The sequence below is a fragment of the Aotus nancymaae genome, unplaced genomic scaffold (assembly GCF_030222135.1).
Source record: "Aotus nancymaae isolate 86718 unplaced genomic scaffold, 86718_ANA_hifiasm-v0.15.2.pri h1tg000003l, whole genome shotgun sequence".
Taxonomy (NCBI): domain Eukaryota; kingdom Metazoa; phylum Chordata; class Mammalia; order Primates; family Aotidae; genus Aotus; species Aotus nancymaae.
This window is the reverse complement of record NW_026988414.1, coordinates 66297233-66310914: the sequence shown is the minus strand read 5'-3', so window position 1 is coordinate 66310914 and position 13682 is coordinate 66297233. Positions and strand designations below refer to the sequence as shown.

Here is a 13682-nt window from a genome sequence, read left to right as displayed (position 1 = left end):
CTCAAAGTTTTTGAGATTCGTGTGAATCTCTCAGAGGGAGCTAGAACATGTGTCTCTCCTCAATTTATTTTTTTGGAGCAACTTGCAGCACTTTAGGAAATGGAGCAACAACAAAAATGTATATTCATTACCTTTTCCTAAACTTTTCTTCTTCCTAGGCTTGGGCCACACTTTAAGGTATTCCTTTACATTCCATTTAGCCCAGATTAGTAATCCAAGAAATACCAACTTAAAATTACCTGCCTAAGTCACTCTCATAATATAGAACACAGCTCATCAGGGGACAGCACACAGAATTCATACTACTATTTGGTTTAAATGTGTGGGGCCAGAATTTCATATTGTGCAACTGTGAAGGACATCTACACTTAAAGGAGGAAAATGTATCAATTGTTAAATAATATACATGGTAATTACACATGATTATAACATCCCTTGAAATTCCCAACATTCCATCAAGTGAAGTGAATAAGACTGCATTATTAAACTTCTGCTTTGTACTTATTAGCTTTATTACACTTTAAAGAAAAAAATGGAATAAGCCCATTAGGCAGTTTTGTTACCAATGAGTGGATTTTCCAATATTTTCTTCATCTTGTTTATGTAGCATAGCCTATAATGTAATCATTCTGTTTGAAAAACCACAATTTTTATCATCAACACCATTAAGGTAAACTTAGTGTAGAAGAAACTCAATCATAACACATCAAACGCTTACTTTTATAGACATTAGTAAAGTAGATCCTCATTTTTTGATGATTGTACCATTTCTTTGAGCTGCACTAAAAGCCAGGGATATAAGAACAATAATATAAGCTGAAACCCAGGCAGAAATGATACCCAATGATCAATGACAAGCGGTTATGCAATTTGGCATCTTCACCTCCCCTCTTAAGAATCATACAGGCAATATGGTAAATGAAGTTTCTTTTCTTTTTTTTTTTTTTTTCTGAGACAGAGTCCTGCTCAGCTGCCCAGGCTAGAGTGCAGTGTTGCGATCTCTGCTCACTGCAACCTTTGTTTCCCAGTTTCAAAAGATTCTCCTGCCTCAGCCTCCTGAGTAGCTGGGACTACAGGTGTATGCCGCCACACCAGGCTAATTTTTTGTATTTTACTAGAGACAGGGTTTCACTGTGTTAGCCAGGATGGTCTCTGTCTCCTGACCATGATCCACCCGCCTCGGCCTCCCAAAGTGCTGGGATTACAGGCATGAGCCACTGTGCCCGGCCATGAAATTTCTTTTTATAAGAAATTACTAAATAAGCACTAAAATTATCAAGATACTGTCATTTACCATCCATAAGCAATCATGTCAAAAACATTACATCTTATAACCCTCACAGTAAGCATTAGCAATGGTAGCTAAATGAGTTCTTAGGATAAGTTGCTAACGTCACACACAGCATTCTAGCAAATTAAAAAACTTGTGCCAAGGACATGTGGAAGAATGGTCCCTTTGACGTAGTAGCCCTAAAGAAAGGAGAAGTTCTAGCCATGCTTCTTAGCTAAAAACAACATCAACAGAGTGAAAGGGAGTTACTGTTTAATGGCTGGAGAGTTTCAGTTATGCAAGATGAAGAGTTCTGTGCATGAATGGTGTTGACAGTTGTACAACAATGTGAATGTACTTAGTGCCACCGAACTATACACTTAAATATGGTTAAAATGGTGAATTATGTTATGTGTATTTTGTCACAATTTAAAATAATTTTAAAAACAACATTAACATAATTTCATGTTTTAATTTTCCCTTGGGGGATGGGCATGTTTTTTCTACTTCTCTGTACACTCCCTCTTTTAAAAGATAAACCTGGCCGGGAGCAGTGGCTCATGCCTGTAATCTCAGAACTTTGGGAGGCTGAGGCAGGTAGATCACAGGGTCAGGAGTTCGAAACCCCATCTCTACTAAAAATACAAAAATTAGCTGGGCATGGCGGCATGCGCCTGTAGTCCCAGCTGCTCGGGAGGCTGAGGCAGGAGAATCCTGGGAGGCAGAGGTTGCAGTGAGCTGAGATCGCACCACTGCACTCCAGCCTGGGCAACAGAACGAGACTTCATCTCAAAATTTATTTATTTATTTATTTATTTATTTATTTAAAAAATAAACCTAGTTTCAAAATAAAGGATTAAAATTTCAACATCTAGAATATTATGTCTCGTAAAAATTCTGCTGGGGTTTCGTGGTCTTATGCTTCGTCCCTTCTAGAATAAGCTAGGACGGTAAATTCACAATAGACCTTCAATTAGTGATATAAAACTAAAGGTTTGGTGAAATAACACAGATAAGTAGGTTAGGAGTCTAAAGAAACACTTTTGACTTCCATTTGAAGTCAATAAAAGGAATACAAAGAGCTGCCAGAAATCTCTTGTTTATTATATTTGGCTATCAGCACAAAGGCATTAAGAACAAAGCTTCAAGTTTTGAAAAGTGCTCCTTCCAGTGAACTCAATAAAAGCAAATCAAAGTGTACATGTTCCTCCTTCCTCTTTCCTTTCTATAGGTACCTGAACTCAAGAACCTTCAGAACACAGTAAAAATCCAAGTCAGACAGTAAGGAAGAGAAGACTAAGATGAAAAGATACCATTTATACTGGAGGTTGTGTGGGAAGAAATGCTAGTATGATCCAGGGAAGGAGAATGGTAGCTGCAAAATTCATTAGACACATTGGGCCTCCAATTTCAGGGCCAGGCCCAAGTCCCAAGGAACATGTAAGAAACATGTCATTATTTATTTCTCTGAATTATCATACTGGAAGGGCTTCACTTTCAGACCAACTGTTCATAATACTCAATCATCTGCAGGAAAAAACAATCCAAACATGTGAACATAAGTTCTTAAAGGACTATATTCAGGAGAAAGGACTCACATCTTGGCTGTAACTGCAGAGGGCACTGAAGTCCTGAATGGGTGACTGGATCAAATGACTTCAAAAGAGCTTCTAAGCCTGAGAAATCAAATTCTATACCAAGGCTGCATCAGCAAGAAGGGATGTTCTGGGATTTTAGGATATAAACCTTCATGGTCATAGAATAGGGCAATTTTTGATCTGTATTCATGTGGTTATTCAGAACTTAAAATTCTAAGAACATGGGTAACCAATTAGAAAATAAGTCAATTATTTTACAATTCTGGAAATGCATATTAATATCCATGTTAAAGTATCTGTGGTTGTGATCTGATATCACAACCATAATGCGATGCAGGGTTAGTGTGTACATGGAAAACAGCTCTCTAGAGGAAAGTTTTATTATTCCCTCAGGGCTTTCTTACAGAGTATGGATTTTTTAATTCCTAGTGGAATATTTTTCATACACCATTGCAGACTATTAAGTACCAGATATTACATTATGTAGTTTAAACTTTGCACTACTGCATAAGAAGACTTCCCTGTTGGAGAACTATTTTTTATGGCTAGCATTTTTTAATATGAAAATGAACATTCCTTTGGGGTAAGATCACTGCAACTGGAATTTGGGAGAACTTTATAACTTAACATATCCATCAATGTGTAGAAATTCTCTCAGGGGAGCAGGGTGAGGAGAGAAGAAAATACAACACAAAGAAGGCTTTTTAATAACTTACAGTGTTGACACAGGGCAAAGCAATGGTATTTATAAGGTCTGGCTTCCACTGGGCATAACTGTAAACAGGCAGGGGACTAGTGTAGGGTGCTAGTAAGTTAATAATAATAATAATAATAATAAGTGTTAAAAAGCAAAGGAAAAAATGCATTAAACTTCAGGCCAGTTAAAGGTACACTTACTAATGGTGGACTATTAACTACACACCCAGGAGAGATGCAGACACGGAAATATTAAAAAGGCAATATAAATGCACTTTCCAGGCAATTCTTGAGAAAATAGATGTCTTGCAGAATTTTGGAGTCAAATATGGAAATAAAATCTAAGTGCTAGTGGTCATTTAAAAATCTTTGTCACAGAGAACTTGGATACTTAATATTTGGAAAAGTGGACAGAAAATTTAAACAAAATTGACTACTCACTTGTAGACTGTGCCTCCATTGCCATGACCAAGAGTGTCCCGATACCGTATGTCTTGTTCATTCATCTACACAAGAAAGAAAGAAAAACAAAAAGGGTGTCATGCTGTGGATGGAAATGTCAAGGAAAAGCAACTCTGGGCCATAAACAACAAGCAGTCTGGGTCATTTCAAGTTCAGCTGCAAGAACAAGAAGATCAATACAACATTTGCTGTCCAATTTATAAAAGACGATACCAAGGGACAAAGTGATGGAAAGTTTAATGACAATTTGTTTGCCTGGGTCATTTCATTAAAGTTTGATAAAAGATGTCAAAATGGAATGATATAACATAGCTCAAAAGGGTCAGGTCAGAGATACTGATAAGAAAACAGTCTCCAGTACTGCATATAACCAATGCCAAAGAGCACTGCACATAACCAAAGTCAAACTTAGGAAGACAACACACACACACACACACACACACACACACACTCTCTCTCTCTCTCTCTCTCTCTCAGAAATCTAATGCATAATCTGTAAATAAATCAGCCCTAGAAAACTCCTCAGATGATCTCCATAATTAACATCTAACAAACTAAATGTTTATGATTTTCCTAGAGTACATACAGCTTTCTTTGCAAATAACAAACTAGTATACAGCAATAATTAGGTAGAAATCACATTATAAAGATGGAAAAGTACCAAATCAATGCACTTAAGATGCACATATAGTCAAATATTATAACATATAAAGGAAAAATACATAGGCATGTAATTTTTATTAAATATACGTCATTTTCAGAACTTAATATATAAAACAGTTTGTATGTTTTCCAAGGTTCTAAAAAACCTATTATACCACAAATTTGTATCATGAATAGTAGGTGAATTATGTTAGTGCCCATAAAATAATGTTTTAAGAGTTTTAGAGGGCTCCCTATATAATTATTTATCAAATGACTTTAAGACTAGTCAGACTTTATTTGATACATTCGGTAATTTTCTACACAATGGTCCAGATGCTTAAAAATTAACTGCCAACTTTATTCACTAAGTGGATTCAATAAAGGTGTTATTTTCCATAGAGCTAAAGCTTGGGAAAAGCCACAGTAAGCCCTGAAAAAAAAAATCAATTTCCAGGGAATTGCACTGCCTTGCATGGGCAGAAAATGGATGGAGTTTTTAATTCAATATCACTTGGAAAAAAAATAGTTTGCTCTCAGACCAGTATAGTAAAGCTTTAAATATTTTGCTCTACTCTAAACTTCCACCAATTGAATAAAGCAAGGGTTCATTTACCCAGGGAAATACTTTCCCTCTACACATTTCTGAAGTTGAAGCTTCAGAGAGCTGTGATAATTAGAGTACAATGCAGGTAACAGAAACAGCTTCCTTTCCAAGCTGTTTTACCAATCCTAAAAGAATATTGACAGATTAATGTGTAAAGGCCAATTCAGCACCCAATTTAATTGTAGTACAACCAGACTGACGCAATTTAAAATCAGCTAATTACTATATTTAGGGTCAGTGAAGTAACGAAAGACAAACCAGAACAATTGGCAACTATTTTCCTATTTGAGGGGAATTCTGTTCATCTGTTTTTTATATTACTAATACAGAAAAAAATATTTTAAGCTGTATAAAAGATGTGGTGTAGAGAAAATAAAACCTCATTATTCTGAATGGAATGATAAATTTTAAAGCAGCATGAAGAAAAGTAGCACATAAAGTGACGAGATGCTAAACTAGCAGAGTTGCTGTTTGGGTAACTTTGATCGATGAAGGATAGGTAAATAGCAGTATCCATTGGTGGGCACAAACAGGCCACTGGGCTAATTCCTTTAGAACATTTCTCTAGGTAATCTAAACCTGATTTGTACAATTAACTAACAAGCTGCACTGTCATCCTGGCTTGACATAAATTTCTAGGAGAGACATTTCACTTACTCAAGTACACAAATTCTGAATTTGTGGCACGAAGATTTAAGGGTAAGCTGGAAGCTGCTATGTAGCAGATAGGGTCTAGGCTCAGGAGGGACCACAGTCTGCAGTCATACCCCCTCCACTACTTCATAGGCAAAGGGGTAGGTATGGCATGTCTCTGAGCATGTTCAAATGGTATAATCCTGATATCATAGTCTTTTTACCACTAATATCCACTACAGGTAAAAGAGAATGGAAGAAGCTACCCAATCCACATTCCCAGCACTCCAACCTAACAAGGAATGGCAGGCATCCAACACTGAGGGCACAGGCGGGGAAGGAGTGCAGGGAGGAGAAGGGGAGAGGAAGAATGTTTGTTGCAAGTGTATGTGCATGTGCATTAATCACTGTCTAAGCAAATTCAAGGATGAAAAAAAATCAAGACAAATATAGAATCCTTCAGATAACCAGGAGGACTGCCAAGAGTCTCATAAAGATAAAAAGCAAGGTTTTTTTGAAGAGCAAGTTCTAGAACCATATCACTTAGATAGTACCCATAAAAAGTGATAACCAGGAGGACTGCAAGAGTCTCATAAAGATAAAAAGCAAGTTTTTTTTGAAGAGCAAGTTCTAGAACCATATCACTTAGATAGTACCCATAAAAAGTGACTAAAGTGTTCCTACGATGTGTTTCTACAATGTTTTAAGGTTATGCAAACTTTGGCCTATGAACTGATTGATAGTTTTTTGGTTTGGGGTTTTTTTTTTTTGGGATTTTTTGGGGAAGGATATGAAGTCTCACTCTGTCATCCAGACTGGAGTGCAGTGGTGCTATCTCAGTTCACTGCAAACTCCGCGGCACATCCCAAGTTCAAGTGATTCTCCTGCCTTAGCCTCCTGAGCAACTGGGATTACAGGTGTGCACCACCATGCCTGGCTAATTTTTGTATTTTTAGTAGAGATGGAGTTTCACCCTGTTGGCCAGGCTGGTCTCAAACTCCTGACCTCAGGTGATCAGCCCGCCTCAGCCTCCCAAAGTGCTGGGATTACAGGCGCAAGCTACCATGCCTGGCCTGATGGTTTTTTAATATTAAAAAATATCAGATTATTTTCTTTTTGCTTATTTAAATGTTCTAATTTTATTATGCTGTACAAATACTCCTCATGTAAAAGCATTTGGGAGGGATAGGAAAAACAAAGCAGAGCCCAAGAACTGATTATAAAAAATATTTTTAGAACTTTCTATCTCTGATCAAATGGGTTGATTTAACTGATCTTAACTATGAAAAACTCATTAAAGGGACTAAAATCAACTAGTAGTATTTTTGCCTTTTTCATTTAGACAGGAATATTAATTCAACTTTTCAAAATGAAGCATAGGAAGAGTGTTCATCATATAAGAAAGTGATATTTATAAGCTTATGGATTATTGTATTTAAATATTACAGTTGGGATCAAGTATCATTTAAAAAAAAAAACACACAGAATTTTACAGCATCCTGAGACCACTTAGCCCACTTCACTTAGGTTTATTGCATGACTAGTCAATAACAGCTAGTCAAGGCTAGAACTCAGTCTTTCAGTATACTCCAGTTCAACATCATAGCTCAGCAGTTTATCTCAGGTGTTAAGTATGGAGGGACATTCCTATCAATGGCCACTGGCCCACAGGAAGGTACACAATCAACTAAAAGACACTCACAAGTTAAAAGCAATTTCATTAGCTATGGTGTTTGTTTTTAAGAAGAAAAATATTTTTAAAGTCAAACAGCTCTTTAAATTGAAAAGAGGTGAAGGATTTTTATTCAATAACAATACTAAGTTGTTATTAAATACAGTCCAGTTTCCTTGTTTTGACTAAAAAAAAGGCAGAATAATAAATGTGAGGGAGGAGGAAGAAAAAGCCACAAGAGTTACAACTACATGTTAACTGCCAAGATAGCAAATGACCTTAGAGAAATGACTGGCACTGAGCTCTGTTCCTGCTGCAAGAGAGGCAGGAGCCATAAAAGAAACAGAGACAGCAACAACCCATGGGCAGTCAGGTTGGTTTTGGGTGGGTAAAGGAGGATTGTTGTGTAGTTTAGACTTACATACACAGTCTCATTCATATTTCAGCCTTCATATGTAATCCAAGATGAGCTGTAAGAATCTAAGAGTTACATATACTAGTAATAATAGTTTTTAAACCTAATTTTACAATAGATACCTATTCTCCCTCCCTTTTTTTTCCTAAATACAAAAAGGTTTTCCTGTTGTTCGTTTTTTGGTTTTGTTTTTTTCGTTTTGAGACAGTCTTGCTCTGTTGCCCAGGCTGCAATGCAGTGGTGTCATATTGGCTTACTGCAACCTCTGCCTCCTGGGTTCAAGTGATTCTCATGCCTCAGCCACCTGAGTAGCTGGGGTTAAGGCGTGCACCACCACACCCAGCTAATTTTTTATATTTTTAATAGAGAAGGGGTTTCACCGTGTTGGCCAGGCTGGTCTCAAACTCCCGGCCTCAAGTGGGCCTCCTAAAGTGCTGGAATTACATGCATAAGCCACCACCTAAGCCTTTAGAAAAACTTTAGAAAAATGAGTGTTTTTCTAAAAGTTTTTGAAGTTTTTCTAAAGGCTTTCTGAAGTTCTCAAAATAACAGCCAGAAGATACAACTGGACCAGAATTAGTTCTAGATCTGATATGAGTAGATTTATACTTGGAAAATACTGCCACCCTCTCCATAAAATTGAAAAAAAAAAAAAGAAAAAATAACTTTAGAGATGCAAAAGCCAAAGTCACATATCTTTGGAGTAAGTGTGCACTTTTTAAATTCTTCAAATTGACCCTCTGGGCTATTTCTAATCAGTTTCAAATCAAGGGCCAATGTTAAACAGATGATGCCACACTAGAACTGAAGTAGGAAAAACACATCAGTGCGACTGATTTATAGCTCTCAATAAAATATGCCAAAAATATCTCCTGATTTATTTTTTTAAGCTGGAAAAATGGAATTACTTCAACATAAAAGGGCTAACAGGAAAACAATGTCTCCATGCCAAAGACTGAATGTTAAACTTTTTAAAAAGTGCTTGATCTAATGAAATTAATGGGAAAAATGAAATGGAATTCAATTATTTAACCAGCAAAGAAAATATTCTTTGTTTATTGTCTGTCTGTATTAAGAAGAATCAGTATCTATTGCTTATAAATCATTAAAATAAAAATGCTCAATTAATCCTTATTTTATATGTAAAGGTCTGACAGAAACTAGTCCCATCACTAGACCTTTGCTTCACAAATCGAAGCAATAATGGTTTCAGAAAGCAGTCACACTCTATGAGCAGACAATTGGAGAGATTTAGTAAATCCCACTTTATAGAGCAGAGACTAATCGGAAAACACAGGCCAGTCAAATGTTTCTTATGAACTGTTGACACTATATCAATGCTGAATCAATTGGTGGCATTTACTCTGAGTGACAGAAAAGAAATAAATATTTATATCACATAACCTATATCAATGAACCCAGGCAGAAAGCTATTTCTAAGTTGTCAATATTTGATTATCTTGAAGAATCATGTCCCTTTCTTTTAATGATTAATATGAATTCCTTATTAAATCTAAGTGGAGGCTAGTGGAAAGGCAAATCATTATTAATGCTTGAGAGCATAAACCACTAAAATAAAAAACTATGCTCAAGTGTTAAAGTATCATTAAATGTGACTTACATCTTCCATATCAAGTGGTGTCAGTGTTCAGCCCAGAAATTTATTGATGCCTACAACTGTGCATAGTACCTCACTGCAATGCAATTTCACTCACTGTTTAGTTACCCCACAGCACTAAGGAATTAAGGAATTAGTAGAAGGAGACATTTTGAAAGCTTCCAAAGGTGGGTTTTTCAGTTTTTGAGGGGATTTTTTGAGTGCAAGTAAATGTAAGAAAGGCTAATCCTTATTAAAAAAAAAAAGCCATATTGTTTAATATGAGGTTATCACATTCCCAAGGGAAAGCAATAAACAATCTTTAAGTGTCAAGAATCCTTGCCACGACATCTCCCACCATAGAGAACCTCATAATTGAAGCCACTAAGATATCTATGGTACTAGGTTTACTGTCAAAACATTATGAGCATAACGGAATGCTTATTTTTTGCAGTGGAAAAAACTGTTTTTCATTTTTGAAAGAAGAGTCTATGACAGGTTATTTTCCATTGCCTGGGCTGAACAAATGTAGTTAAAGCTTCTTAATTTATGTCAATTTTGAAATATATTTTCCAGCTGAAGAAGACAAGTGACTCATACATAAATTACAATTAGTAACTAGAATGCAAGCATGTTGAAAATACATAAATATCCTAGGCTCAATATTTTTGCTTTTAGTCAGATTTGGTTTATATATACTGGTCCTAACAAAATATAAGGCACTGAGGGCAGACAGATGTGGACCTCAATCTAAACACATCCTTTGGCTGCTGAAAGTTAAAGGTATTAGATAAATACTATCTAAAACGTTCAGACTGCAAAGATTATACATACTCCACCAGATTCTCCTTAGCTGTATATAGGATATTTAAGGACTAGAATTTACATACTCTGGATGGCAATCAGGTGTCAGAAGCAGATCAACTTAATTTCTTCTAACTGTATTCAAGGAATTGTGCGCTAAATAAGCAAGGCCTCCAGAAGCACTACCATACAGCGCTGTTTTAAGGCATGCACATCTATTAGGCCGCAATGTTACAGGTGATATTAAAGGACAGGCATGAAGACTTGGCTTTGTCTTCTTGACATGCTCCACTACAAGTACTTGATTCATGAAATGCCAATGAGGCTTGGAGAGGTCAGCGTGTGACGGCACTGAATAAGCATCTGAGATAATTAAGATTTCAGCCTTCGAAACATGGACGGGAAGTGAACAGCAGTTAAGAAAATCAATAAGAGTCTTTTATTTGCAGTGACACAGATGTCTCAGTCAATAGAGCCTAATAGGCAGGCTTGATCGCAATAGACAGGCGCCTGCCTCCAAGGCTATCAAAGGGCTTCCACTATAACAAACATTAAAACGCATTTATGTTGCTATTGAAGAATCAAGGACCCTGTAGGTAGCTTAATTTACCAGTGTATGTTTAAAAGCACTACACTATTTCAGATGTGTCCATTTACTTGAATCAAAATTACTAAGAAATAACTGGCCTGCAGGCCTGTTTGTCCCTCACTGGCTGGGTTAGGTCATTCAATTTTAGATGGCCAGTCTACTAGGCAAACCAAGGTCTCCTGAAGGCCAGGAATTTTATATGCCAAAGGTCTGCTGTCACTCCACTTCCCTAAAAAGCCAGTGTTAGTTTCAGGACAAAAGAAGGAGCGAAGGTGAGAAAGTAATGGTTTTTCCTTTTCTCCCCAAAGATAATGAAAGAAACAGTCACCTCAGAATGCAGGGCCATTTCAACAACCCACGAGTTGACATACTTGTTCAGAACTGATTAACTTTTTAAAAACTGAGATGGCAGCAGGGTGTGTGCATGGTACTTCAATCTGCTGAGAGTGAAACCCATTAGCACAGTTTGAAAAACGGCCTGCAAATTGTTCTGCCAATCAAATTAAGCCATGTTATTCATTTATGACAGGAAATTCACACTCTTTATCTGTTTAACAAGCTTATGGATGGATACAAAAGCTGGACAGTAATATGTTACTATGTGAAAATCTTAATATATATTAATACCTACCTGGCCATTGGCTAATATTTTTTTCAGTTCAGCAGAAGACTTCTTTAAGCTGAAAAGGAAAGATAATTTTTAGTGGCAAGATCATCAACACCTCTGAACACCACTGAAAATTCCAGACTGAAATACACTATTGCTTTTAGGTATAGGCATTGAGCATACTCTTCACATCCTTCTCCCAATATAAATTTTTTTCAAAAGTAACTGGCCAAATGCCAAAGGTATCAAATAAAGAGACTAAAATCCTATTAGTAATCTAAAGCAATAAAGAAGCCTATAGCCAAGATGAAGCTACAATATTTTATGAACTACTTCAGTGACTTTTTTATGGTCATTAGTTCTACTGTCCTTAGTCTTTCAGAGGCAATTTCATGTGGACAATCTCATCTGCTAAGCGCTAATATTCACAGCAAATAAAGATCATAGAACTTCAAAAGGCAAAATAGACAATTTAAGTCCTGGTCTCTTACACAGTTAAAAATGATAATTCAGCTTCCTGGGAAGCAAATAAGTATAGAAATAAACCCTGGTACTCACTAGCTGTGTCATCTGGGACAAGTTATTATCCTCTCTGAACCTCAATTTCCTCTATCTGTAAAATGGGAAAAATTCCAATTTCATAGGGTAACCAGGAAAATTAAATATTACAAAAAAATCTAGCACCGTGTCTTGTCCATAGTAGGCATGTTTTTATAAAAAAAATTAATACATTTTAGTTGTCTTTTTTCCTGTCCTATGGGTATGAGACTCAGCTCCCAGAGTTATTTAGGAAATATTAAAGTGTTTTCTGAACATATATGACTATGTTAACACTCATGTGGATGAGTTTAGTGAGAGTTCCTTTTTTTTTTTGAGACAGACTTTCGCTCTTGTTGCCCAAGCTGGAGTGCAATGGCGCCATCTCAGCTCACCGCAACCTGTGCCTCCCAGGTTCAAGAGATTATCCTGCCTCAGCCCCCGAGTAGCTGGGATTACAGGCATGTGCTACCATGCCCAGATAATTTTGTATTTTTAATAGAAACAAGGTTTCTCCATGTTGGTCAAGCTGGTCACGAACTCCTGACCTCAGGTGATCCACCCACCTCAGCTTCCCAAAGTGCTGGGATTACAGGTATGAGCCACTGCACCTGGCATAAAAGTCCTTCTTGAAGAAAGAATGGTAGCCAAGGGGAGCTCTGAAGTCATCTAGCCTTATAACGAGTTATACCTGTAAACATCTACCTGCCTAGTAGAGTAGCATATAAAATAGCACCTTCCCCAGGAATATTCTATTTGAGATTTAAAGCCTGTTAACTCTATGCTTAATCTATCCACTTTAGCCCTTTTACCTACCTACCAGTGCTAACTGTCAGGATAGAGACGTCTTTCTTCCTACCATATCCTCCCCCAATAGGGCAGAGTCTAGGAGCTCCCTGAGAACACAGACACATCTTACTTATTCTATATACTCCATTCTCTTCTCACCCTTAAATATAGCCCAATGACTTGGCATATGCTAAAGGGTTCCATAAATGGTGGTCACTGTTCTGGTTATTATTATACTATGGTGGCAGTGGTAGTAATGCAGTAAGAAATTAAGATCATAAATACATCAGAAAGCAAAAGGGGCCAAGCACAGTGTCTCAAGCCTGTAATCCTAGCACTTTGGGATGCTGAAGGAGGATGGCTTGAGCCCAGGAGTTCAAGAACAAGACTGGGCAACATAGTAAGGCCCCATCTCTACAAAAAATAAAACTTAGCCAGCCATGGTGGCATGTGCCTGTAATCCTAGCTACTCAAGTCACTTGAGCCCAGGAGGTTGAGGCTGTGATGACCCTTAATTGTGCCACCACACTCCAGAATGGGTGACAGCAATGAGACCCTGTCTCAAAAAAAAAAAAGGACAAAAAAGAAAAAGAACAAAAAGAGAAATAACTCAAGACCTAATATGAAATACACATATTCCATTTGGTGCCTTTAATAGGTTACATATGAGAGACTCTCAAACTTCAAGTTTGATCACACTTTACCATTTCAAGTTATAATTACTCTTCTTTCTAAATACATCTTAAACTTTTGCTATGGTCAAA

General features: G+C 36.9%; 1 protein-coding gene across 6 annotated transcripts in view; it reads right to left on the bottom strand.

Moving 5' to 3' along the window:
• MAP2K5 (mitogen-activated protein kinase kinase 5) overlaps positions 1-13682 on the bottom strand; it is a 264089-nt gene that overhangs the window by 203540 nt on the left and 46867 nt on the right. For all 6 annotated transcript variants that reach the window (XM_064381982.1, XM_064381992.1, XM_064381988.1 and 3 more), the window contains 2 exons: positions 11617-11665; positions 4006-4070 (listed from right to left, as the gene is read on the bottom strand). In XM_064381982.1, coding sequence (XP_064238052.1) covers positions 4006-4070; positions 11617-11665 — 114 coding nt within the window. The remainder of the gene's footprint in view (positions 1-4005; positions 4071-11616; positions 11666-13682) is intronic.